The 24,908-nt window shown below is 41.4% G+C and overlaps 1 protein-coding gene across 3 annotated transcripts in view; it reads right to left on the bottom strand.

Annotated features, from left to right (window-relative positions):
* The window catches only part of cenps (centromere protein S), a 62,766-nt gene that overhangs the window by 33,030 nt on the left and 4,828 nt on the right, over positions 1 to 24,908 (bottom strand). For all 3 annotated transcript variants that reach the window (XR_011883347.1, XM_072245144.1, XM_072245142.1), the window contains exons 3-4: positions 4,061 to 4,094; positions 157 to 223 (exon numbers count right to left, since the gene is read on the bottom strand). Coding sequence is in view for 2 of the 3 variants with exons in the window: in XM_072245144.1 (XP_072101245.1) it covers positions 157 to 223; positions 4,061 to 4,094 (101 nt within the window). In the remaining variant the exon portion in view is untranslated. The remainder of the gene's footprint in view (positions 1 to 156; positions 224 to 4,060; positions 4,095 to 24,908) is intronic.

Below are 24,908 nucleotides of genomic sequence, written 5' to 3'. Positions count from 1 at the left end.
TTATCTCAAGATATTAAATAAATTCAGAGCAAGACCTGTTCTGATATTCTGTCATTTAAAGGACATCCCATTAACAACACTTCTTAATGGTGAAGATAAAGTTTTAACACAATTACAATAGTCATTGTAAATATATAAAGAAAGGTGAATCTTCACCAGTGCTTTGCTCCTTCTTGCTAGCAGTTTCACATCATCGGTATTAATGGTGGTCCTCTTGCCGTGCCTGTAGGAAGATATTAAAGTTCTTTCTTTTCAAATCATTTTATTGTATATATAGGAAAAATAACATGAGTACATCGAAGTAACAACACTTATAATGCCTCAAAAAACACCATCATCTTAAAGATTGAAAACAAAATTTTGTGATAACAAAAAAAACCTACTGAGCAGAAAGGTGAGAGAAAAAAGAGAACCCGTTAGGTATACAACCCCGGAGCCATGCGTCATACAAAAAGCTTCTAAAAATAAACATCAAACTGCCAGCGAGAAAAGAAAATATACTAAAAGAATTTACAATTAGATCGTGGAAGAAGGTATTAAAGTTAACTTCCATCAGTTCTACATTAAATCTTGAAATTAAAACGAGTGTGTATCTTTCAGGGAGAAAACACTTGGAATTGCATCACCAAATTTTTGATATGTCTCACATTTTGCTTCAAATACATTATCCAGGTTTAACTACACTACTAGGTGCCGCGCTGCTCACTGTTGTTTTTCAGAAGAAATGCTACAAGGTGCTGTGTGTTCCAATGGTTCTAGTTGTTATGGAATCACACAAAGAGCTCAATTTTGCCCATGTGACCAATTAACCAACTAACCCGTACATCTTTAGAATGTGAGAGGAAACTGGAGCACCCAGACGAAACCCACACAGCCATGGAGAGAAAACACAAACTCCTTAGACAGTGACGGGAATTGAATCCAGATTGCTGGTGCTGTAATAGCATTATGCTAAGCATGCCACGTCCAATACAAGAAACAAGAAGGATTCATATTGTTCCAAGCGTTATTTCTCAATTAATCAATAAGGAAAGGAATGTCGCATCCAGAGTTTCTCCAGTTAGTGGACGATTTCCCTCCACGCCTCTCTGACGCAGTGGGGAACCGCGTACGAGGTAAGTTGCCTTCTGCCGGGTGAGGCAAGTAGTGGAGAACCGCGTACAAGGCAAGTTGCCTTCTACCGGGTGAGTTTCCAAAGAGATCACCAGCTATTAACCCAGCACGGATGGAAAGTGTGCAGGGGAGCCACTGGATTCGAACTCGGGACCTTTCGTCCCGAAGTCCGGCACTGATGCCACTACACCACCGGGCCGGCTCAATCAATAAGACTCAATAGTAAATTTATTTTTGTTTCTTCTTATGAAAAATAGTTACTCTCTTAGCCTACATATATAATAGCAATTCAGACATTAAGTATGTTATATAAATTAATTTTATAATATAGGATAGTAACAATCTACACCTGCTGTGGTAGCAGCAATAAAAATACTATTAGTAACAGAAGTACTGATGAAGTCCCATGATGCATTAAAATTAGAAGTTGACAAGCTACCAATGTGTCGATTTTAAAATAAAATGAAGCGGTTTCTTCAATGATTAATGTATTTGGATACTCTGCAACAAGTCTTAAGCTGGCTTGACTAAACATAAAGAAAAAGGAAGAATGGTTGCTTTAATTCCTCTTGCAATTTTTTTTGCACATGATAATAATTAGAAACACAGTCTTTAACTGTGAATCACTGATAGAAATTATCTTACTCTCCCCTTCCTACTAGTAGAAGATTACTATGTTGGGATTTACATTTAAACATACAACATTAAATTAAATTTTAATCCTATGATTAAAGCCTTTTACTTAATGAAAAGCTTGTTCATTCCCTGGAGACTGCAAGATTTTCTTTTGATCCAATTTACTCTTCTCAAGCAGACCGTAGTCTAGATTGAGGGTGAAATACTTTTCTTCTAATTTTCTTGTTGCTGAGCTTTCTACAGATGTTTAAGGTGAGAGGGAGAATATTTAAAAGACATAGGCATGGCAATTTTTTTCCCCACAGGGAGTGGTAGTCCCAGAAGCACACTGCCAGGGCCAATGGTGGAAGCAGATATGAAGTGACAATTACAGACATCCTACCTCTCCTGGAAGTTCCGGGAGTCTCTCACATATTAATAGTGGCTCCCTGATGCCCGCAAATTATACACAATATCACGGAAATCAATTTTTTTGAGAGCGAGCAAGAGAAAGCAAAAGAAAGTGCGAGAGCGACCATGAGAAAGAGTGAGAGCAAGCGAGAGCGAGAGAGAAAGCAAGCGAGAGCGCGCAAGCGACCACGAGAGAGACAGCGCGAGCAAGAGCGCGCCATGGCAGAGTGTTCCAAAAAAAATATAAAACATGCGTCACCCAGACTACACTAAAGTGTACCCCTGCCTAATAGGGGTCAAAATAATGAAAGTGTTGCTCGCTGCACTGTTTGCAACAGTGACTTTTCTATTGCCCATGGTGGGTTAAGACTGTAAGAGACATGTTGAGGTGAGTTTAACAGGTGTCATTCGTTCATTAGCATAGCTAACGTTATTTAAACTAGCTGGCCAGCTGCTAAGGAGCTACTCTATTGCAGACATCCTACCTCTCCCGGAAGTCTCCCGCAAATTGATGGTGCTACCTCCCTGAAATGAGTTTTTGCAAGGTGGGATGTCTGCAATTAAGAGGCTCTGAGATAGGCACATGAATATGCAAAGAATGGAAGGATAGTGATCATGTGTAGGCAGAAGGAATCTGTTTTAAGTCGGCATCATGTCAGCACAGACATAATGAGCTGAAGGGCCTGTTACTGTGTTCTATGGTGCAACAGATGTTAGACAGGGTGAGTGGTGAGTAGTTTAGTGAGTAACATGTTCCACCTTCTGTTATGCCCAAGTGATTCTTTTCCAGCTTGGGTAATCATAGCTTGGGATTTTCCAGCCGTCTACAGAGATGTTGTCTTTTTTTCCCCCAAAGAGACTTCAAGGACATCTCTGGATCTTTTCCTCTGTCCACTTGAGACAGTGCTGATTCTGAAACCTGGTATTCAGCATGTGAACAACATGGCTTGCACAATGGAGTCAACTGAGTTGAATGCTCTGAATGTTGATCTAGCAATGAATGTTGGTTCATTTATCCTACCAGTCAATTTGATAGAATATACAGAATTATATGACTGACACTAGTTCAGTGCTTTGGGTAGCCTGACCAGTTACTATTGCAACACTGGAAATCTTGAGGGAAGAGAAAATGAAAAATAATTGCCATCTGATAAAAGAATTACACCTTTCTGGGAGTTCAGCTGAAACTAATTATTGTTGGTAGCTTTGCCTCTCAGAGCTCCAGGAATTTAGGTTCAACCCTGATATCAGGTGCTATCTGTCTGAAGTCAGCACATTCTTTCTGTGGGTTTCCTCTGAGCACTCCCATCTCCTCTCATATCGCAAAGACATACTGATAGGTGAACCAGCTATTGTAAATTACCTCTCACTGTAAAGTAACAGCAAAAAAAGGGGGAGCTGTTGAGCATGTAAGAATAAATTGCAGGGGTATAGGGAAATAGGAAAGGGGGAACGTGAGTAATGCTCCCTCAGAGCAGGTTTGAGTTAAATGGATGAATGGCTACTTTCTGTGACGTACACACAAAATACTCTGCAGATGCTAGGATCAAAGCAACACTCACAACATGCTGGAGGAACTCAGCAGGTCAGGCAGCATCCGTGGAAATGATCAGTCAACGTTTCAGACCGTAAGGGTTCCGGCCGGAAACACTGACTGATCGTTTCCACGGATGCTACCTGACCTGCTGAGTTCCTCCAGCGTGTTGTGAGTGTTATTTTCTGTGACGTTAAGCTTTAACACATTATAAGGGAAACCCAAGGTCAGAAAGGAATAATAACAAGGTTACGGTGCTAACTATAGAGAATACCTCTTGTTTATTTTGCTTATCTCTGCTGTTTACCAATATTGTGAGCATCTTGGTTAAATACAAATTAATGCAGAACACTATAAACCATATTTCATTAAACCAGCACTACTTACTTTGCAAATCGTTCAAGGTCTTTGGCAAAATTCTCTGAAAAACAGTAAAAGTGAAAACAAGCAACATTAGATCTTGTAGTACAAATTTAAATGTTTCTGCACTGTGCATGCCACACAATACATAACACAGAGATGAGGAGGAATTTCTTTAGCCAGTGGGTGGTGAATCTGTAAAATTCATTTCCACTGTCAGCTGTGAAGGCCAGGTCATTGGATGAATTTATGGCAGATATTGATAGGTTCTTGATTAGTTAGGTCTTGAAAGGTTATACAGGAGAATGGGATTGAGAGAGAAAAGGATCAGCCATGATCATATGACAGAGCACTCAATGGGCTGAATAGCCAAATTCTGCTCCCATGTCTTATAGTCCTCTGGTTTTAGTATTAATTATTCCTTTTCCCCCAGTCTTTAAAATAATGTCCAGAGGAAGTCCTCAGTCACTCCCCGACTGACAAAAGCAAATGAAACATCGACTGCACTTCTTCCTAGAGATGCTGCCTGGCCTGCTGCGTTCACCAGCAACTTTTATGTGTGTTGCTTGAATTTCCAGCATCTGCAGAATTCCTGTTGTTTGCTGAACTATCAATTTTTATCGGAACTGGCCGGTCTCTCCTGTCATCTGTGGTACTGTTTGACACAAGGCAACACAAGCACTAAATTATCAGGCAGCCATTAAACAAGTTATTGTGTGTTTTTGAAAAACTAATTTCTTATAAAAAGGATCTAGTGCTTTCCCGACGTATATGATGAATAAACTCTCCTCAAGCTTCCAGCCAACTTTTCGATGACAAACTCTGTCATCTGCTTAATCCCTGAAGATTATAATTGGTTATATCAACACCTGTACTCAGCTGGAAGCCTGAGAAAAGTTTATTTGTAATTTCTTACAAGTTCTCTTCCTGCCCAATTTACCATTTCCTTTTCTTTTTCTAACTACTGATATTTTAAATATCTCCTTTATGCCAATTGAATGCAGTATGCTTCTTAGAGCTCAATATTTTTCACACAAATGATCTACCATACATGAGGGGAAACTTCACTCAGAGGATTGTGAAAGTGTGGAACGAGCTGCCAGCAGAAATGGTGCATGCCAGCTCAATTTCAACGGTTAAGATAAGCTTTGATCAGTACATGGATGGTAGGAGTATGGAGGGCTATGGTCTGGGTGCAGATCAATGGGAGTAGGAGGTTTAAATGGTTCAGCGTGGATAGATCGGCTGAAGGGTCTGATTTGTGCTCTATTTTTCCATGACTCTATGATAAAGAATATTACAATTTGAACCAATTGAAGAGTTCATGAAACATTCATGATTATAATCTATTTTTTAATGAAATCATAGGAAAACAGTGTACCAAGGACAAAGAGCTGGGACAGGGTAAAACACAAGCAGGATGCATTGAATGGTAATATCCACTAACTTCTTCAGTGATCGGGGAAAAAAAAGTGTCAGGCTATTCAGCGTATGACAGAATTCCAAGTTATCAGAAGATTGATGCTGATAAGAGAGAGACAAATGGGGGAAACATTCAAAATACTAACCAGAAAGAGACGAGAGAGATTAACAGAAAGAGACACAGTTCCGAGTATTGTTTAGACTGGTTGCTTTGAACCTGAACTGTTTGAAGTTTGATGGATAGGAGATACCCCAGCAGGGGGATAAAAGGAACAGGTTCGCTAAGTCAAGCACACACCATGACACCACGAGATAACGAGACCCTGGAAAAGCGGTGTGCCCCCACAAGTTGGTGGGAGTTTTGGAGGTCTGGTCGCGGGACCAACCATAGATGCACAGGGTGAGAAGGTACGATCGGCGGGAACCTGGTGTGTATGTCCGCCCTTGCCTGGGTGCCGGGTTCACCGTAGAAGAACGATTGTATCTGGAACAGAGAGGTCACAGTCGGTGACCTCAGAAGACATTAAAAAGGACTCGCGCCGAAAGCTAACTGCGAGGAATATCAAAGGTCTGTTGAATCTGATTTGAATATCAGCATTCGCTGTCTCTCTCTCCCCAACGGCACAACAGCGATTACTGCGAACGGAAACTGAACTGAACTCTGTGTCACTTGAGACTGATCATTTTACCCCTAGACTGCGATAGAGCTTGATTGATCCTATTATCCTAGTTCTGTGTACATGTGTGTTTATTCATTGCTAACCTGTTGCATTTACATCCTTACTATTAGAGTACTGTGTTACTTATTTCTTTAATAAAACTTTCTTAGTTCCAGTAATCCAGACTCCAACTAAGTGGTCCATTTCTGCTGGTTTGGCAACCCAGTTACGGGGTACGTAACAAGGGCAATATACACAGGAAAATAACATGTGTAGGGCCATCAATCCTCTCCCAGATTTATTTATTACTTGCAGAATTTGTCTTTTTTTGCACACTAGTTGTTAGTCAGTCTTTGTGTGTATTTCTCTACTCTGCTGCACTGAGTGTCTGCAGGAAAACAAATCTCAAGGTGCATACTGTATAGCAGACATATACAGTATGTAGCAGGCCAGGCAGCAATTATGAAAACGAGAAAACAGTCAACATTTCGGGCAGAGACTCTTCATCAGGCCTGCTGAGTTCTTCTAGCATTTTTGTGTATAGCTTTGATTTCCAGCATCTGCAGATTAGATTAGATGAGACTATGAGGACACGCAGTCGTCTTTTATTGTCATTTAGTAATGCATGCATTAAGGAATGATACATTGTTCCTCCAGTGTGATATCACAGAAACACAGGACAGACTAAGACTAAAACTGACAAAAACCACATAATTATAACATATAGTTACAACAGTGCAAAGCAATACCGTAATTTGGTAAAGAACAGACCATGGGCACGGTAAAAAAAGCCTCAAAGCCTCTCAAAAGTCCCATCATCTCACGCAGACAGTAGAAGGAAGAAAAACTCTCCCTGCCATGAACCTCCCTGAAACTTGCCGATGCAGCACCCTGGAAGCACCCGACCACAGCCAACTCTTGAGTCCATCCGAAAACTTCAAGCCTCCGACCAGCCCTCCGACACACAGCACCGAGCACCATCTCAGCCGAGCGCTTCGACCCCGGCCCCGGCCACCAGCAACAGGCAAAGCCAAGGATTTGGGGCCTTCCCCTCCGGAGATTCTCAATCGCACAGTGGCAGCAGTAGCGAAGCGGGCATTTCAGAAGTTTCTCCAGATGTTCCTCTATGCTTCTCACGTCTGTCTCCATCAAATCAGAATTGTGCACGGTACCCTACTTAACAAATACAAATATCATTCCGGAGCGGCTGCGCACTGCGTCACGTCACCATCTTCTTCTTCCTTGTTTGTGATATACACTATGTACTTTGATTATAAATTTTACTTTGAACTTGAACTCAAATCTACTCCACCATTCAAGATGCTTGGACCAGGGTCAGGGATGTCTTGGATCACGTCCACAACGTTTTGGAGAGGGAGGGGCAGCAGCCGGATGTCTTGATAAATATTGGTACCGATGACATAGGAAGAAAATGCAGAGGTCCTGAAAGGAAAATTTAGACAGCTAGATAGAAAGCTGAGAAGCAGGATCTCCCAGGTAGTAACTTCTGGATTGCTGCCTGTGTCAGGCGCCAGTGAGGGTAGAAACAGGACGATTTGGCAAATTAATGTGTGGCCGAGAAGATGGTGCAGGGGCAGGGCTTCAGGTTCTTGGATCATTGGGATCTCTTCGGGGGGAGGTAGGACCTGTTCAAAAGTGATGGGTTGCATCAGAAACTGAGGGGGACCAATATTCTTGTGGGCAGGTTTGTTGAAGAGCTGTTGGGGAGAGTTTAAACTCATTTGGCAGGGGGGGTGGTAACCAAAGTGAAGGGACTCAGGATGGACAATAAAAAAGTAAAGATAGCGTGCAGTCAGACTGTCGTGAAGGGCAGACAGATGATAGGACATAATTGCAGATAGCAGGGTAAGTATCAGTGCATTAAGGATGCAGAATCAAAAAGGGTAGAAAATGCAGTACTCAAAGTGTTATATCTCAATGCATGAAGTATAAGACATAAGATGGATGACCTTGTTGCACTATTACGGATGGTTGTAGTTGGGAGCAGAATAGACCATAAGACCATATGTCCAACGTTACACATTGTATCAGAGGGTTAGGAAGGTAGGCAGAGGGGTACTGTGGCTCTGCTGGTAAAGAATGGCATCTAAACAGTGGGAATATGTGACATAGGATCAAAAGATGTTGAATCTTTGTGGGTTGAGTTAAGAAACTGCAAGGGTAAAAGTACCCTGATCACAATTACATACAGGCCTCCCAACAGTAGCTGGGATGTGAACCACAACTTACAACAGGAAACAGAAAAGGTGTGTCAAAAGGGCAATGTTATGATAGTCATGGGAGATTTCAACATGCAGATCAATTGGGAAAATCAGGTTGGTAATGGATCTCAAGAGATGGCTTTTTAGAGCAGTTTGTCATTGAGCTTACTTGGGGATCAGCTATACTGGATTGGGTGTTATGAAATGAACCTGAGATGATTATGGAGCTTAAGGTAAAAAGAACCCTCAGGAGTTAGTGATTACAATATGATTGAGTTCAACTTGAAATTTGATAAGGAAAAAGTAAAGTCTGAGTATTTCAGTGGAGTAAAGGAAATTACAGTAGTATGAGAGAGGAGTTGGTTAAAGTAACTTGGAAGGAGATACCGCCAGGGATGACAGCAAAGCAGAAATGGTGTAAGTTTCTGGGGAAAATGAGGAAGTTGCAGGATAGAGTATTCCAAAAAGAAATACTCAAATGGCAAAATAATACAAATGTGGCTGACAAGAGAAGTCAAAGTTAATGTAAAAGCAAAAGAGAAGGCCTATAACAATGCAAAAATTAGCAGAAGACAGAGGATTGGGAAGCATTTAAAAACCTAGAGAGCAACTGAAACAATCATTAGGAGGGAAAAGATGAAATACGAAAGCAAGCTCGCAAACAATATCAAAGTGGATAGTAAAATCTTTTTCAAATATGTAAGAAATAAAAGCGACATGAGAGCAGATATGCCAGTAACTTTCAGAAGGTCTTTGACAAGGTGTCACACATGAAGCTGCTTACCAAGTTAAGAGCCCATCGTATTACAGGAAAGTTACTGGCATGGTTAGAGCATTGGCTGATTGGTAGAAGGCAGCAAATGGGAATAAGATTATCCTTTTCTGGTTGGCTGCCAAGGACTAGTGGTGTTCCTTAAGGGTTAGTTTTGGGACCACTTCTTTTCATACTGTATATCAATGATTTAGATGATGGAATAGATGGCTTTGTTGCCAAGTTTGCAGATGATACAAAGATTGATGGAGGGGCAGGTAGTGTTGAGGAAACAGGCAGGCAGCAGAAGGACTTAGGTAGGAGAATGGGCAAGAGAGTGGTAAATGAAATACATTGTTGGAAAATGCATGGTCACGCACTTTGGTAGTAGAAATATATGTCAGAGATAAATGTGCAGAATATTTTCTAAATGGGGAGAAAATCCAAAAATATGAGATGCAAAGGTACTTGGGAGTCCTTGTGCAGAATATCCTGAAGGTTAATTTGCAGGTAGAATCAGCAATGAGGAAGACAAATGCAATTCATTTCAAGAGATCCAGAATACAAGAGCAGGAATGTGATGCTGAGGCTTTAGAAGATACTGGTGAGGCCTCACCTTGAGTACTGTGAACAGTTTTGGGCTCCTCACCTAAGAAAAGATGTGCTGGCACTGGAGAGGATTCAGTGAAGGTTCACAAGGATGATTCCAGATATGAAAGGGTTATCATATGAGGAACATTTAATAGCTATGAGTCTGTACTCACTGGAATTTAGAAGAATGAGGGGGGATCTCATTGAAACCTTTCAAATGTTGAAAGGCCTAGATAAGCCTCCACATCTACTCTGGAGGAGGTGGGGGAGTCCAGGACAAGAGGACACAGACTCTAAAACAGAGATGCAGTGAAATTTCTTTAGATAGAGGGTGGTGAATTTGTGGAATTTATTATCACAGGTAGCTTTGGAGCCCAGGTCATTGGGTGTATTTAAGGCAGAGCTTGATAGGTTCTTGACTGGACATGGCATCAAAAGTTACGGGGAGAAGGCCGGAAAGTGGTGCTGAGGAGGGGAAAAAAGATCAGCCATGATTGAATGGCAGAGTGGACTCGATGGGCCAAATAGCCTAATCCTGTTCCTATGTGTTATGGTTTGTGTTATGGTTTATGGTCTTATGGTACTTTGATAATAAATTTTACTTTGAACTTGAACTCAAATCTACTCCACCATTCAAGATGCTGGCCTCGACTCCTTTCTGTTCCAGTTCCCCATAACCATCAACTCCTTGACCTGTTAAATTTTCACCCATTTGCACCACAAACAGATCTAACGATCTGGCCCCCAGACCTGGGAATAGCAGTTCAGATTCATTACCCCTGAGGAAGCAGATTTCTCTGCACCTCGGTTTTAAATGATTTTAGTGGTGCTTGTGACTTTCCCAATAGTGAAAACATGTCATCATCTTACGACCTTATATGTTTGAATAAGGTCACCTCCCCCCCCCACCACCAAATTCCTTTAAATTGTAAAGAAAACAGACCAAACCTGACTCTTTTTCTAGGACAACCCTCTCACCCCAGGAATTAATCAGGTGAATCTCTCTGGTTCCTGTACATCAATTCTACCTGTCAAGTTTTCAAAGAATTTGAGCAAATAAGCATGTTGACTAGGTTTAGTTATACCGAGCTTCCCTAAATAACCAGTTTCTTCCTTATTGACTCTAGCATCTTACCAACAACTGATGTTAAACCAATAGTCCCCACCTTTGTCTTTTTTCTGAACATGGGAGTCACCACAGGCTGCTTTCCAGTTTTCTAGTACCCTCTCAGAATTTAGAGAGTTTTGAAAAATTACAACCACTGGATTTGTTGTCTCTGCAGTAAGACTTCTAGCAGGCCACTTGGTCTTGGCTGTTTATCCCCTTTCGACCCATGAACTTCTCTAATTCTTTACCCCTTGTAATTGGGATTTTTACAAGATCCTCAATGTTATTTGAAATTAGCCCACCCGTAGCCTTTGGAATATATGCAGTGTTATCCAGAGTGAAGACTGATGCAAAAAAAAAACATATCTGTCATTTTTCTGCACAGCATTCTAACTGGTTGCATCACCATCTGATACGGAGAGGCCACTGCACAGGATCGGAAAAAGCAGCAGAAAGTTGCAAACTCAGTCAGCTCCGTCCTGGGCATTAGCCTCCCCAGCATCAAGGACATCTTCAAAAGGCAATGCTTCAAAAAGGTGGCAACCATCATTAAGGACTCCCATCACCCCGGACAAACTCTCTTCTCATTGCTACCATCAAAGAGGAGGTAGAGGAGCCTACAGACACACACTCAACATTTTAGGAACAGCTTCTTCTCCTCCCCCATTGGATTTCTGAACAGACATTGAATCTATATTCATGACTTCACTATTTTTCTTCTCCCCTTCATTTTGCACTACTTATTTATTTTTATATATACTTTTCCTGCAATTTATACTTTTTTTAATTATATATTGGACTGTTATTCTGCTACAAAACAACAGATTTCACGACATATTAATGATATTAAACCTGATTCTGGTTCATTTGAACTCATAAAGAAATGCCAGTAAACTTAATGTTAAAAAAACACATCACCCATTCTCACTTTTACTTTTATCTATGACATTGAAGCTACGATGTCCTTGAAGATCCATAGGATATAAACACTCTCTCAATACACATTGTCATGTATGTTCAAATATAACACCTTAGTAATAGGTGCAAAGCAAGAAAATGGTTTGTAAACACAAGAGAGTCTGCAGATACTGGATATCCAGAACCACACACACACACACACAAGATGGTGGACGAACTCAGCAGGTCAGGCATCCGTTTACACATAGGATTCTTACATTCACTTGGGTTGAGTTTAATACCAGGTGGGTTTTTGAAAGTGCACTAAACTGTTTTTTCTCATAATTCCCCAAACTGAATAACAGTTCAAGAATCGTTGCAAGATTCTCAGTTAACACAAAGAAGAAATTGCACTTAGCAAAGGAAGTAAGATTCTGCAATTGAAATTGAAACTTTCATTATTTGCTTTTACTCCTTTAAGCAAGTGATACTTTATAGAAGAAAATTTAAATGGCTCATTTGCTGAGGGCAGAAGTAGATATTGGTGTGAAGCCAAAACCACATTAATAACTCACATGTCCTTGGAGCAATTTGAAAAGTTGAAAAATAATTAAAATTTGACTTCAAGTCATGAAGAAAACTGCAATATGACAAATATTGAAGAGCTTACTCTCCTATTACAGTTCCCATACTATCACCTCTGCAGTCCCACCTGGCAGATATCCTTGGCCCTAACTTACTGTATTTTTCATACTGTCCTGCCTGAGACATCTTTCATATAAGGCCATATTTCATATCTACCTTAATGTGATCTAACATCATCAGCTCATCCCATTCTCCCACTGCATCCATTTTTTCTAGAATTGCTACATAACTGTTTTATTAATAAACTTATTTTACAATCACTTTGACCTCCTAACTGCCAGGCAGAGAGCACCACAGTATAAGAACAAGGACCGTTATGTTGGTTAACAGCTTCTTCCCCCGGGCAGTGAGACTTCTGAACACCCTGCTACCACCCAGTACACATTATTTATGACAGTGCCAATAGCATTATACTGTTGTATATTTAACTATACAATATATATATAAACACTTTATCTCAACCTGTACATCTAGATTAGATTCAACATTATTGTCATTGTGCCGAGTACAGATACAAAGCCAATGAAATGCAGTTAGCATCTAACCAGAAATGCAAACAATCGTGTTATTTACAAAATAACTGAATAAAAAGTGCTACAGCACACAGGTATAAAAGTACTGAGACAGTACAATATGGGTGCAATACTGCTTAGCGCAGTAATGTGAGGTTCAGCAGGGTCACAGCCTCAGGGAAGAAGCTCTTCCTGTGCCTGCTGGTGCGGGAGCAGAAGCTCCTGTAGCGCCTACCGGATGGGAGGAGAGTAAAAAGTCCTCGATAATGCTTTTCGCCCTGCCCAGGCAGCGTTTATGGTAGATGTTCTCAATGGTGGGAAATTGGGTGCCGATAATCCACTGGGCAGTTTTCACCACACACTGGAGTGCTTTGCGGTCTGATACGGGACAATTGCCATACCACACTGAGATGCAGTTGGTGAGTGTACAGCGGTAAAGTCCATCAGTATCCTGGGACAGAGGTGAGCTTTCTTGATGCTCCGCAGGAAATAAAGGCACTGTTGTGCCTTTTTGATCAGGATGGAGGAGTTCAGGGACCAGGTGAGATCCTCAGAAATGTGGACACCAAGGAATTTGAAGCTTGATACACACTCCACTACAGCTCCGTTGATGTAGATGGGGACATGAGTGTGGCTCCTAGCATGCCTGAAGTCTACAATGATCTCCTTGGCCTTCTGGGTGTTAAAGGCCAGGTTGTTGTTGGCACACCACGCGACCAGGTGCTGGACCTCGTCACTGTAGGCCGTCTTGTCATCTCCTCTGATCGGGCCAACCACCGTGGTGTCTGTGAACTTGATTATGGAGTTAAAACCATGTACAGGAAAGCAGTATTAGGTGAAAAGGGAGTACAGAATATTATCTCTTAATGTTATTTTATATGCTGTTTATGATGCTATATGTGTACTGTGACTTGTACCTTGGTCCTAGAGGATCACTGTTTCACTTAGCTGTATACAAGTATGGATGAATAATAATAAAGCTGAACTTGAACTTGAAAAGCACCGTATAAGGAACACCATCAGGAAGTTGACCCAAAAAACAAATTTTCAATTCTGATTTTGAAAACTCTCATAGTTATTTTCTCCATCAAATTAAATCCAAGGCCAACAAGGAAAAAGATATGATCTCATTACTGAAATATAAGATTTTATCACTTCCTGAAATGCTATGAGTGGTCAGCTTGTAAACTTCACTTTCTGTAAAATAATTTTTTTGGTGTTACTGAATTGATTAATCAGCTTCCAATGTAGAAATCCTTATAGCTGTGATTAATCTTTGAAACCGAAATGACTACAAAAATGTAAATGATAATTATAGCTTTGTTTAGCTTGTATGAGTAAATTTAACCTTACAAATCAGGAATTTACAGAACTGAAATAGTACCTGTTGTTTTATTTTCTAAGAAAAATGTAGAATTTGAAAGAGGTACTGAAACTTGGAACAAGTTATGAAGATCGTCCAGATAAATAAAAGAAAACATACAGTTAACTAGGGAACTGACACGCTAAGACTGTTTAACAGGAAATAAGGCTAATTAAGCATTCATTAATAACCAAGAAGGAAACTGATGAGAATAATGTTGATCCAGAATTTTTTTCACTGAAGTATCTGAGTAAAATCAAGCAGGCCAAATATAAATGGAGAAAATTACTTAAATAAAAAAAGTTTAAGAGGTTTTATGGAAAAAAAATAAAAAGTGTTGATAGAAGGGGGAAAGGATTTAATTTTGTTTATATATAAAATAAAATAGAGGAACTGAACAAGAACTGGAAGCAACACAGACAAAATACTGGGGGAACTCATCAAGTCAGACAGCTTCTATGGAGGCAAATAACCAGCTGACGTTTCAGGTCGAGACACTTAATCAGGGAGAAACTGCCCTTAAACATAATTAAAATTTCAGATCAAAATCTCGACATTTGTTCTGTTCAAAGCTGTTTTGCCTGAAATGTTAACTCTGTTTCTTTTTCCTTAGGTGAGCTTTACAAGATGTTCAGCATATCCTGTACTTGTTTTAGACCCAAGTATCCGCCCACCAAAAGGACCACAACCTTGTAGTTTGGAGGCTTGTGTGCCTCAATGATCTGGAGAGATACGCTGGCCTTATGTTTTGGCTCTTGGTAGGGTCACCCATGCCAAACAGGTGGAAGTGTAGAGGTCAGACTAAGAGTGGGCCAATGGGCTAACAACCCTGACTGGTCCAACAAAACCATCACAGTAACAGCAATAAGGAATCCTCCTAAACCTGTGTGTGACGGTATTCCTGATTCTCCATCCAGGAATTACATGGCTGACAGTAATGAAAAGTGACAGGAAGCTACCAGCATGATGACCAAAGCCCTGAACACTGCCAAAACTAAAACCAGATTGGGTTCTGGAATGTACGAATCATGCACAACACTGGCAAGCTAGCACAAATAATTGCAGAAATGTGTAGTTACAGCCTACATATACTGAGTATCAGTGAAAGCAAATGAACAGGGTCTGGCATACTACAGGCAGCAAATGATGAAACAGTTTTGTACTCAGGGAGGGAAGATGGTCAGCGTCATGATGGTGTAGTTGTCACTTTGAAGAAAGACACTGAAAGGTGCTTGCTGAAGTGAAAACAGTAGGCTGATGAGAGTCAGACTGAAGGGAAGCAAGTGAACATGACTGTGATCCAGTGCTATGTTCCAACTAACAATAGTGACACCGAAGAAAAGTATGCCTTCTATGAACAGCTGCAATCGCAAGTAGAGTTAACACCTCGCCATGACATAATTATCTTCATGGGAGATTTACATGCCAAAGTGGTAAATAACAACTTATTATGGGCATGCATGGGTGTAGGACAATGAATAACAATGGTGAAAGACTGGTAGAATTCGGTGCCATGAACAATCTGGTCATAGGAGGTGCTCTCTTTCCAGTGTCAAATCCACAAACTGAAATGGTACTCACTCAAAGTACGCAACAAGAACCAGACTGACTATTTGATAATCAATGGTATGTGGAGACAATCCTTGCAGGACGTAAAGGTGAAGAGAAGAGCAGATACAGGAAGTGATCACCATCTTGATGTAGCAGTGGTGAAACTCAATCTGAGAAGCACTGTGACCAGAACACAAGTACAAAGACATTTCGACGTTCAAAAGCTCAAGGACACCAGTGTGAGATCTGCTTTCGCATTCAGCTTAGAAACAGATTCCAGGCCTTGCAAGACCTTGACGGGGATCTGTCAGTAGACAAGATCGACACAACATGGAAACTGATTGCTTCAGTCTTCAAAGCTTGTCTAGGATACAGAGCTAAAAAGAAGAACAAAGAACAGATACAGCAGGAAACACGGACAAACTTAGAAGAAAGACGAAAAATTAAGAAGAAAGTGCTAGATACAAAGTCAACACCACTTAAGGTGAGGCTTCAACTTGACTATATTGAAACTAACTTGAAAGTGAAGAGACTTGTAAGAAAGGATAAGTAAGTCTACACGGAAGACCTTGCAGTACAGGCTGAAGGAGCAGCTAATCGAGGTGACCAAGGAAATATATCCAAGATTTCAAAATTGGCATGCAGCAAGTTCCAGGCCAGATACAGTGGTCCCATGAGATAAGAATGGTCTACTTTTGAAAACTGAGAAAGAGCAAGAAACACGACAGAGTATTTCAGAGAATTACTGAGTAGACCACCACCAGACTTGGACACAAGCTGGGGTCTGATCAGCCCCGGCTGGGTCACCTGGAGGAGGCTGTATGATGTTGAAAGACCCGAAACACCCGATGATTCCAGGAACATCACTGAAGATGTGTCCAGAAGCATCAATAGATGTATGTACACTGTAGACCACCACCAGATGAAGAACATGATATACAAAAGGCAGCAAAGGACCTCACTATCAACACAGATCCTCCCAAGAAAGAATAGATTGTTGCTGCGATTAAATGACTGACGAACAGCAAACCTCCAGGACATGACAATTTGAACATCAAACTTTTCAAAGCTGAACCAAAAGCTGCAACAGCCATCCAGCAACCACTGTTTACTATAAACTGGGAGCAGGGACAAGTACCCAGAAACTGGACAAAGGGAGTCATTGTTAGGATCTGCAAGAAAGGAGCGCTAAGTGATTCCAATGGGCATGGCAGCATACTTTTGTCCATGTCCAGCAAGATTCTTGCCAAAGCCATTGTTGAACAGATTACAGGAGCTGATCATGCGTGCTTTAGGAAGGAGGAAGGTGGCTTCAGAAAGAAAAGAAGCTGTGTCAACCGGATATTCACACTACATAACATAATAGAGCAGAGTGGTAAATACAACTGTATGTAAATTTTGTGGACTTTGAAAAGGCTTTTGATAGCATCCACAGATCAGCAAATCCTCAGATCATACTGACTCCTTTCCAAAGTTGTCCGACTTATCCAGTGTTTCCATGCTAACTTCACCTGCAGTTAGGCTTTGAAGTTAAGACTGGAGTCAGGCAAGGCTATGTAATGTTGACTATATTGTTTAACCTAGTGATTGACTGGGTTATAAGGCAAACAACCAAAGATAAGCACAGAAGCTTTAGGTGGACTCTATTCTCTACAATGGAACACCCTGATTTTGTGGATTATCTCACATTACCATCACACACACACCAACACATGCAAGACAAAACTCAACGCCTGTCTACCCTTGGTGGACAAGTTGGACTCAGAATCAGCCGGAGAAAGACTCAGACCATAACCCTCAATGTAGAATCTCCTTCTCTTGTCACAGGGCACATGGCGTCAACTTACCCAGCACCGGCACATTCACCTACCAGGACAGCATCATTCAGCAGGATGGTGGGACCAAGGACAACATCAAGGACTCAGCAAAGCTAGAAATGTCTCCAAAATAATAAGCAACATATAGGAATCAACCAAGAACAGCGCCTACACCAAGGTGAAACTGTACTAGAGCTGTGTTCTGTCCACATTCTTGTACAGGTCATAATGCTAGTGTATGACTTGCCAAGCTGTCACTATATCACACAATAAGCCTTCAGAAGATCCTACGTATCTTCTGACCGAGAAAGATCTCCAACCAGGCCCTACTCCATCAGTGTTATCAAGAGGACATGGCCACAATTATCAGGAGGAAGCGTTGGAGGTGGATTGGGCACGTGATGAGAAGAGAGGCTAACTCCACCATCAAGACAACACTTCACTGGATCCTTGAAATTCAGAGGATCACAGGAAACCAAAGACAACTTGGTGCCCTACTGTAGAGGCAGAAATGAGGACCCTGAACCACAGCTTGGCACAACAGAAAAGATAGGCAAGGACAGACCGAGATGGAGGACCTTCATTGCTATCCTAAATGCCAGCAGGCGAAACAGGCAGAAAGTAAGTTCAAGCATCAGCAGCTTCTTTTGATTCTCAATGGGTAGGATATTGGAAGTTGATTTTTCTGAATGGCTTGGGTTGCTGCCTTAAGAACATACAGTTAAACTCCCCCTTGAGGGCTCTTCACAATCCTAGCAACCACTGTTTACGAGTAAGCCATTCAAATAAAATTTCTTTCTCTTCATTTATCAAAGGCCGCTTCAAGGGCCTTTAAAAAGCACCAAATTTACTGGAACACAAGATACTGGGGAATACTGGAAATCTGAAATAAGATACAGCATGTCAGCATCTACATAGAGAAAATGAGTGAACATTTCAGATCAGCCATCTTTCAGAAGGCCTTTGATAAAGTGCCACACAAGAGGTTATGAAGCAAAATAAGAATAAATGTGAGTTAGAACATGCTTTTTGTTGGGGCTGAAGAGATTAGAAAGAGAGGCATTGACCAATAGAGGAGAGAGAAGATTTTACTGAAACATATATTTCCTACAGAGTTTCACAGGGTAGATGCAGAGATTATGTTTTAGCTGGTGGAGGTGGGGAGTGGATCCAGGGCTTACAGCCTCAAATTAAGTTGGCATCATGGATTGAGATAACAGAAATCTCTTCAATGAAAGGGCACTTAAACTTAGAAATTTTCTAAGAGGACTATGGGGTCCGCAGTAATTGAATACAAACAGGAGAGAAATTGATAGATTTTTGGATATTAAGTAAACATAGAGTAAAAAAAATCTACAGGTTTAAGGTGGCGCCACCGAAGGTATGCAACAGCTTACTGGTAGTTTGAAAGCAAAGAAATGTGATTAAAAACATCACCTACACATTTTTTGAAGTAAACTGTGGTAATCTATTACCACGTACAATGAAGAGGTGAGCGAAGGCAAAATGAACTTGAGAGATGTGCATTGCAAAATTAACGTACATGGAGTTGGAGCTGTGCTGGTTAGAGTGAATGATTAGAGGAGAAAACAAGGCAGAGGAGTTCCGATGCCTGTCTAACCAACTCAGGCGTGATGGTAGATCACTCTAAGCACCGAGCCGATTTGGAAATGTTGAGAAAGGCTTCTTTGGCAAGCGAAACCTAGCTCCAAAGTGAATTGCTGGGCCTGGAGTGATTCGCCACGGCAGAGTCCAGATCCTAATGTAAGGCACAATCCGCTGTTTGGATAATTTAAATGCCGTCCCACATAGACTGGAAAGGCAGGGTGTCAAGAATCGGGCGAGGTTGGATTGCACTGGGTGCCAAGCCGATTTGGAGAGGTCAAGAACCGCTTCCTCGGCATCGTGAAAAAGACCCAGAGTGATTCGCTATGGTGGAACCTGGATCCCAATGTGAGGTACGATCTGCTTTTCGGATAATTTAAGTGGCAGCCCAGATAGACTGGGGGCTCCTCTCTCTGTGACACTAAGGCTTTGAGACTGCCCCCAGCTGCTGTGCTTCATGCCTGCAAACCTGGCGGCAATTTGCCCCACTAATATGATGAACTGCTCCAGGGATTTGGATCTAAGGACTCAATTTGGTTTTGAATTCTCTTGTTGTTGTTTGCTTCTATTGTTTGCATGATTTGTTTTTTTTATTTCCCTGTGCACAGAAAGGGTTTTTATTGGTCTTTATTTTTTTTAAATGGTTTTCTATGGGTTTCTTGCTTTGCAGCTGGCAGTTAGCAAACAACTTCCAGTAATGCCACCCTCCACCTCACCTTCTCTTCTTGCCTGTCCATCTCCTCCCTCTGGTGCTCCTCCCCCGCCCCCTTCTCTCTTCCATGGCATTCTGTCCTCTCCCATCAGACTCCCCCTTCTCCATCCCTGTATCTCTTTCGGCAATCAACTTCCCAGCTCTTTATTTCATCCCTCTCCCTCCCTGTTTCACCTATCACCTTGTGACTTATATGTTGGATCATAACTATATGTGCTGCGTGTGAGTATACAAACTGTATTTTGCACCTTGGCCCAAGAGGAGTAATACTTTGTTGAGTTGTATGCATATGCATGGTCAAATGAAAAGAAACCTGAAATGTTTATTCCCATCCATAGATGCTGCCTGACTTGCTTTGTTGCTCCAGCATTTTGTGCACGCTGCTCTGGGTTGTCCATTTTGGCAGGGAAAAGAAAGGAACATTATCTGATGATGAGACAATACAGCGGGATCTCAGTGTCCTGGTACATGATTTGCAAACACCATAATGCAGGAACCGTAAGTAATTAGGAAACTAACAGAAGACAGGTGTCCCCCGTTTTTCGAACGTTCGCTTTACAAAACCTCACTGTTACGAAAGACCTACATTAGTACCGTTTTCGCTTTCAGAAGGTGTTTTCACTGTTACGAAAAAACAAGCAGCGCGCGCCCCGAGCAGCCGCTCTCCCCCGGATTCTTGCCGGCATTGCTTAAACACGAGCCTGTGAGCAGCCGTTTGCAAGATGAGTTTTAAGGTATCGGAAAAACCTGAAAGAGCTCGTAGGGGTGTTACACTTGGCGTAAAACTAGACATAATTAAGCGTTTCGATCGGGGTGAACGAAGCAAGGACAACGTGAGTTTGGCTTGTGGAAGCTGATGAATATGATGTTGAAGAGGTTTTGGCATCCCATGACCAAAATCTGACAGATGAAGAGCTGATACAATTGGAAGAAAAAAGGATAACAATCGAAACCGAATGAGTAATAATAAAGTACGACTTTAATTTTGAAAGGCTACGTCAGTTTAGGGGATATTTGCAGGATGGTTTGAGTCCTTACAAAGAACTGTGTGATAGAAAAATGCACGAGGCTCAGCAGTTAAGCAAGCCTTCCACATCAGCCACAGCAGACAACGAACCACGACCTTCGACATCGAGGCGGGCAGAGTTAGAAGAAGATGAGCTGCCTGCTCTAATGGAAACAGACGATGACGAGATGACACCCCAGTGTCCCACCACCCCAACCCCCAGGCCACGGACAGATACCGATTTGCAGAGAATGCAACGGTAGCCGGGAGGCACACAGCACATTTTAAGAAAAAAGCCGAAATAAACATGCTAATTAATTAGGTGCCGCCAACACGTAATTGTCGGCCCAGATCAGAGACGACACAATCGGAAACCGGCACTGATCTGGGCTGACAATTACATGTCGGGCGGCACCTAATTAACTAGCTTGTTTACTTCAGCTTTTTTCTTAAAGATGTGCTGCGTGCCTCCCGGCTACTATTGCATTCCTGCATGCTTCATGGCAATGTATCGCTCGGTGGCCTGGAGGGTGGGGGCCACTGCACCACCCAACCTGCGACGACTCAGTCTAACACACCATCATCAGTGTGTTCGGCAAGCTATCTTCCCGATTTCAGTAAGTGATACTACACTGTACATACATTATTTCTACTTTATATCGGCTATATATATTTACATGTTATTTGGTATGATTTGGCAACTTCATAGCTTAAAGGTTACTGGAGAGCGCTTGCGCCGTGTTTTTGCCAACAGCGCTTGCGTGAAATTTTGGCTACGGAGAACAGTTCAGTAATGATTGTGGAAAAGTATTTCTACTTTATACAGGCTGTGTATTTATCATATCATTCCTGCTTTTACTATATGTTACTGTTATTTTAGGTTTTATGTGTTATTTGACATGATTTGGTAGGTTATTTTTGGGTCTGCAAACGCTCACAAAATTTTCCCATATAAATAAATGGTAATTGCTTCTTCGCTTTATGACATTTCGGCTTACAAACCGATTCACAGGAACGCTCTACCTTTGGATGGCGAGGGAAACCTGTATTATCACTTGCAGAATCTCTTGTGTTAATCTATTTCAAGTGTTAGTTTGGTAAACCTTCTCTGAACTGCTCCCACCTTATTAACATAGAGACATAGGACACTGCAAATGTTGGAAAATTGGGATGTGGTCTTACCAGTGCTCTGGAAAGCTGAGGCATTAATTTACTTTTGTTCAGTTACGATTCTCTGAGCAATAAATTATAATACTCTGTTAGTTTCCTAATTACTTATGGTTCCTGCACACTGGCGTTTGCAAATCATGTACCAAGACCCCCAGATCTCGTTGTATCATCTCATCATCAGATAATGCTCCTTTCTTTTCCCTGCCAAAATGGACAATCTCCCATCTAGTTCTATCATTTAGCAGACCTTTGCCGACTCACGTAAACTCTCTATGTCCCACTGTGCTGTGTCGTATGACGTGGGCAAGCGTGGTCATCATTATGTGCTGTATCATATGACGTGGGCAATCATGGTCATCATTATGTGCTGTATCATATGACGTGGGCAATCGTGGTCAACATTATGTGCTGTGTCGTATGATGTGGGCAATCGTGGTCTCATGACCATGATTGTTCTTGGCAATTTTTTCTACAGAACTGGTTTGCCGTTGTCTTCTCCTGAGCAGTGTCTTTACAAGACGGGTGACCCCAGCCATTATCAATATTCTTCAGATTGTCTACCTGGCGTCAGTGGTCATATAATCAGGACTTATGATATGCACCAGTTGCTCATACGACAATCCACCACCTGCTCCCATGGCTTTACGTGACTCTGATCCGGGGCTAAGCAGGTGATACACCTTGCTCAAGGGTGACCTGTAGACTAGCAAAGGGAAGGAGTACCTTACACCTCCTTTGGTAGAGACACAACTCTACCCCGACACCCACATTTCCAGGACACAAGTGTAAAGGAGAACTTAGTAATTGTGACTGTGGATTCGATACAGCTCAAAAAGAAACATAAGGTAAAGAACACAATGAATATAAACATATAGCTTATGTACATAGTATGTTCATAAAGTGATGCTAAGTATGGGAGCATCTGTACATAAGGTATATTTTTATTAATGTACTATTTAAATATCATTTAAATAGTACATTAATCATAAAGTACCTTATAAATCAATCTTTTATATAAATTGTGAAGAGTTGCAAAGTGCAACTACTTGTACTAAGCCACAGAGCAATTGTTAAAAGTTCTCCAAATGTTGCTACTGAATATTCCCAGATGCCCTGATTTGGAACAATTGTGGGTTTTATCAGCAGTTTAGATTAACCATTGAAAATTAAACTTCATAATCACTTCAAATGCCAGCTTACTTCCAAATTATTGTTTTGAACTAAATTCTAACCATCACAGTGGGATCTAATCTCACGTTTTGGGTTACGCACTTGTTGTAGGGATGCATGGAGACGCTTGCAGGCTGCCCTCAGCACATCCTTAGGTTGTGTTGGTTGTTAATGCGAACAACGCATTTCACTGTATGTTCTGATGGACACGTGATAAATACACTTCAACCTTGAATTAGCAGTAATCCTACTTGACATAGTTATTCCAGTAAAATCTTCAATTGACCAAGAAATAAGTGGGGGGAGGAAGGGGAATGGGATTGACGGTAATGTTTGGTGAGCTGGCTTGGCCTTAATGGGCAGAATGATCTCCTTGGATGTCAGAAGAAATTATGAGAAAAACACATTACAAAAGTGCTGATGGAATGAACTTGCAGAGTTTTTTTTAAGAGATAATTAGGTGGCAAAGTGATTGTTATCTGTTTTGTCATAGCATCATTTCCCCACAAAGACCTTCGATTAAAATCTCTCCAGCTTAAGCTACAAACGTGTCTCTAGCATGGCTGGACACACTTAACATTGCTAAAACAGATCTTAAAAATATGATTACTTTGTCTCATAAAATAATTAACAATGTTTAAATCAGACACCGCTGCATGCAGCACAGATATGAAATGAATATCTGGACATCATACATTTTTTTCTTAAATGAAATAGACTGCAATTTAAAAGCAAGAAAACATCTGAATTTTACAAATTAGCAGATAATATCAAATGTCCATGTAGATACAACAACTAAAAGAATATTGAGCTCAAAATAAAACCACATTCTTTGTGATAGTTGAAACATTTTCCAGGCAATTGTTTATTTAAAAACTGACATCACTGTACTGCAACCCTCTCAGTAAAAAGGTAATATTATTCAGTTGCTTGAACCATAGTCATTGTTCACTGGGCTTAATTAAATGAAGACTTCAAAAAGGAAAGCATGCTGTTAGAGCAGAGGAGGGGGGTGGGGAGGGGTCAGAGGGGGCCAGAGGGTGAGGAGAGGTGAACGGGTGAGAGGGGGAGTGAGGAGATGAATGCCTAGATTTCCTTCCCTGAAGGACATTAGTGAACCCTGACTGGATTTTTTAATAGTTTGCTAGTTTTCTAGTCAACATTCCAGATACCAGCAGATGCAAGATTTAAATTCTCCTGTTGCCATGGTGAGATTCAATCATGTCTCTGGATCAACTGCCAAGTCCTCCTGCATGTCTTAATAACTATGGAACCTGGCATAAAAGTTCAAATTCAGTGAAGCTGACTAAGAAGTAACCAGACTGTTGATAAAAACCACTCCATCAATAACATTCTTTAGGAATGGAAACTGATTAAGTCCATTTGTGGCTGTAGATCAGGGGTTTCCAACATGGTGAGAAAAGGTTGGGAACCCCTGCTCTAGATCAGGGGTCCCCAAACTTTTTTGCACCGCGGACCAGTTTAATATGGACAATATTCTTGCGGACTGGCCGACGGGGGGAGGGGAATGTTCAAGTAGGGTTGCCAACTTTCTCACTCCCAAATAAGGGACAAAAGTAGTAGTCAAATACAGGACACTTGTGTTTACCCCGACAAAGTCTACCATGACCATGAAGCCTTGCGCGGGCACCTGCGTGCGCATGCGTGTACGTG

Source organism: Mobula birostris, chromosome 27 (assembly GCF_030028105.1).
Source record: "Mobula birostris isolate sMobBir1 chromosome 27, sMobBir1.hap1, whole genome shotgun sequence".
Taxonomy (NCBI): Eukaryota; Metazoa; Chordata; class Chondrichthyes; order Myliobatiformes; family Myliobatidae; genus Mobula; species Mobula birostris.
Note: the sequence above shows the minus strand (reverse complement) of the source record. Positions and strands in the feature narration are given on the sequence as shown.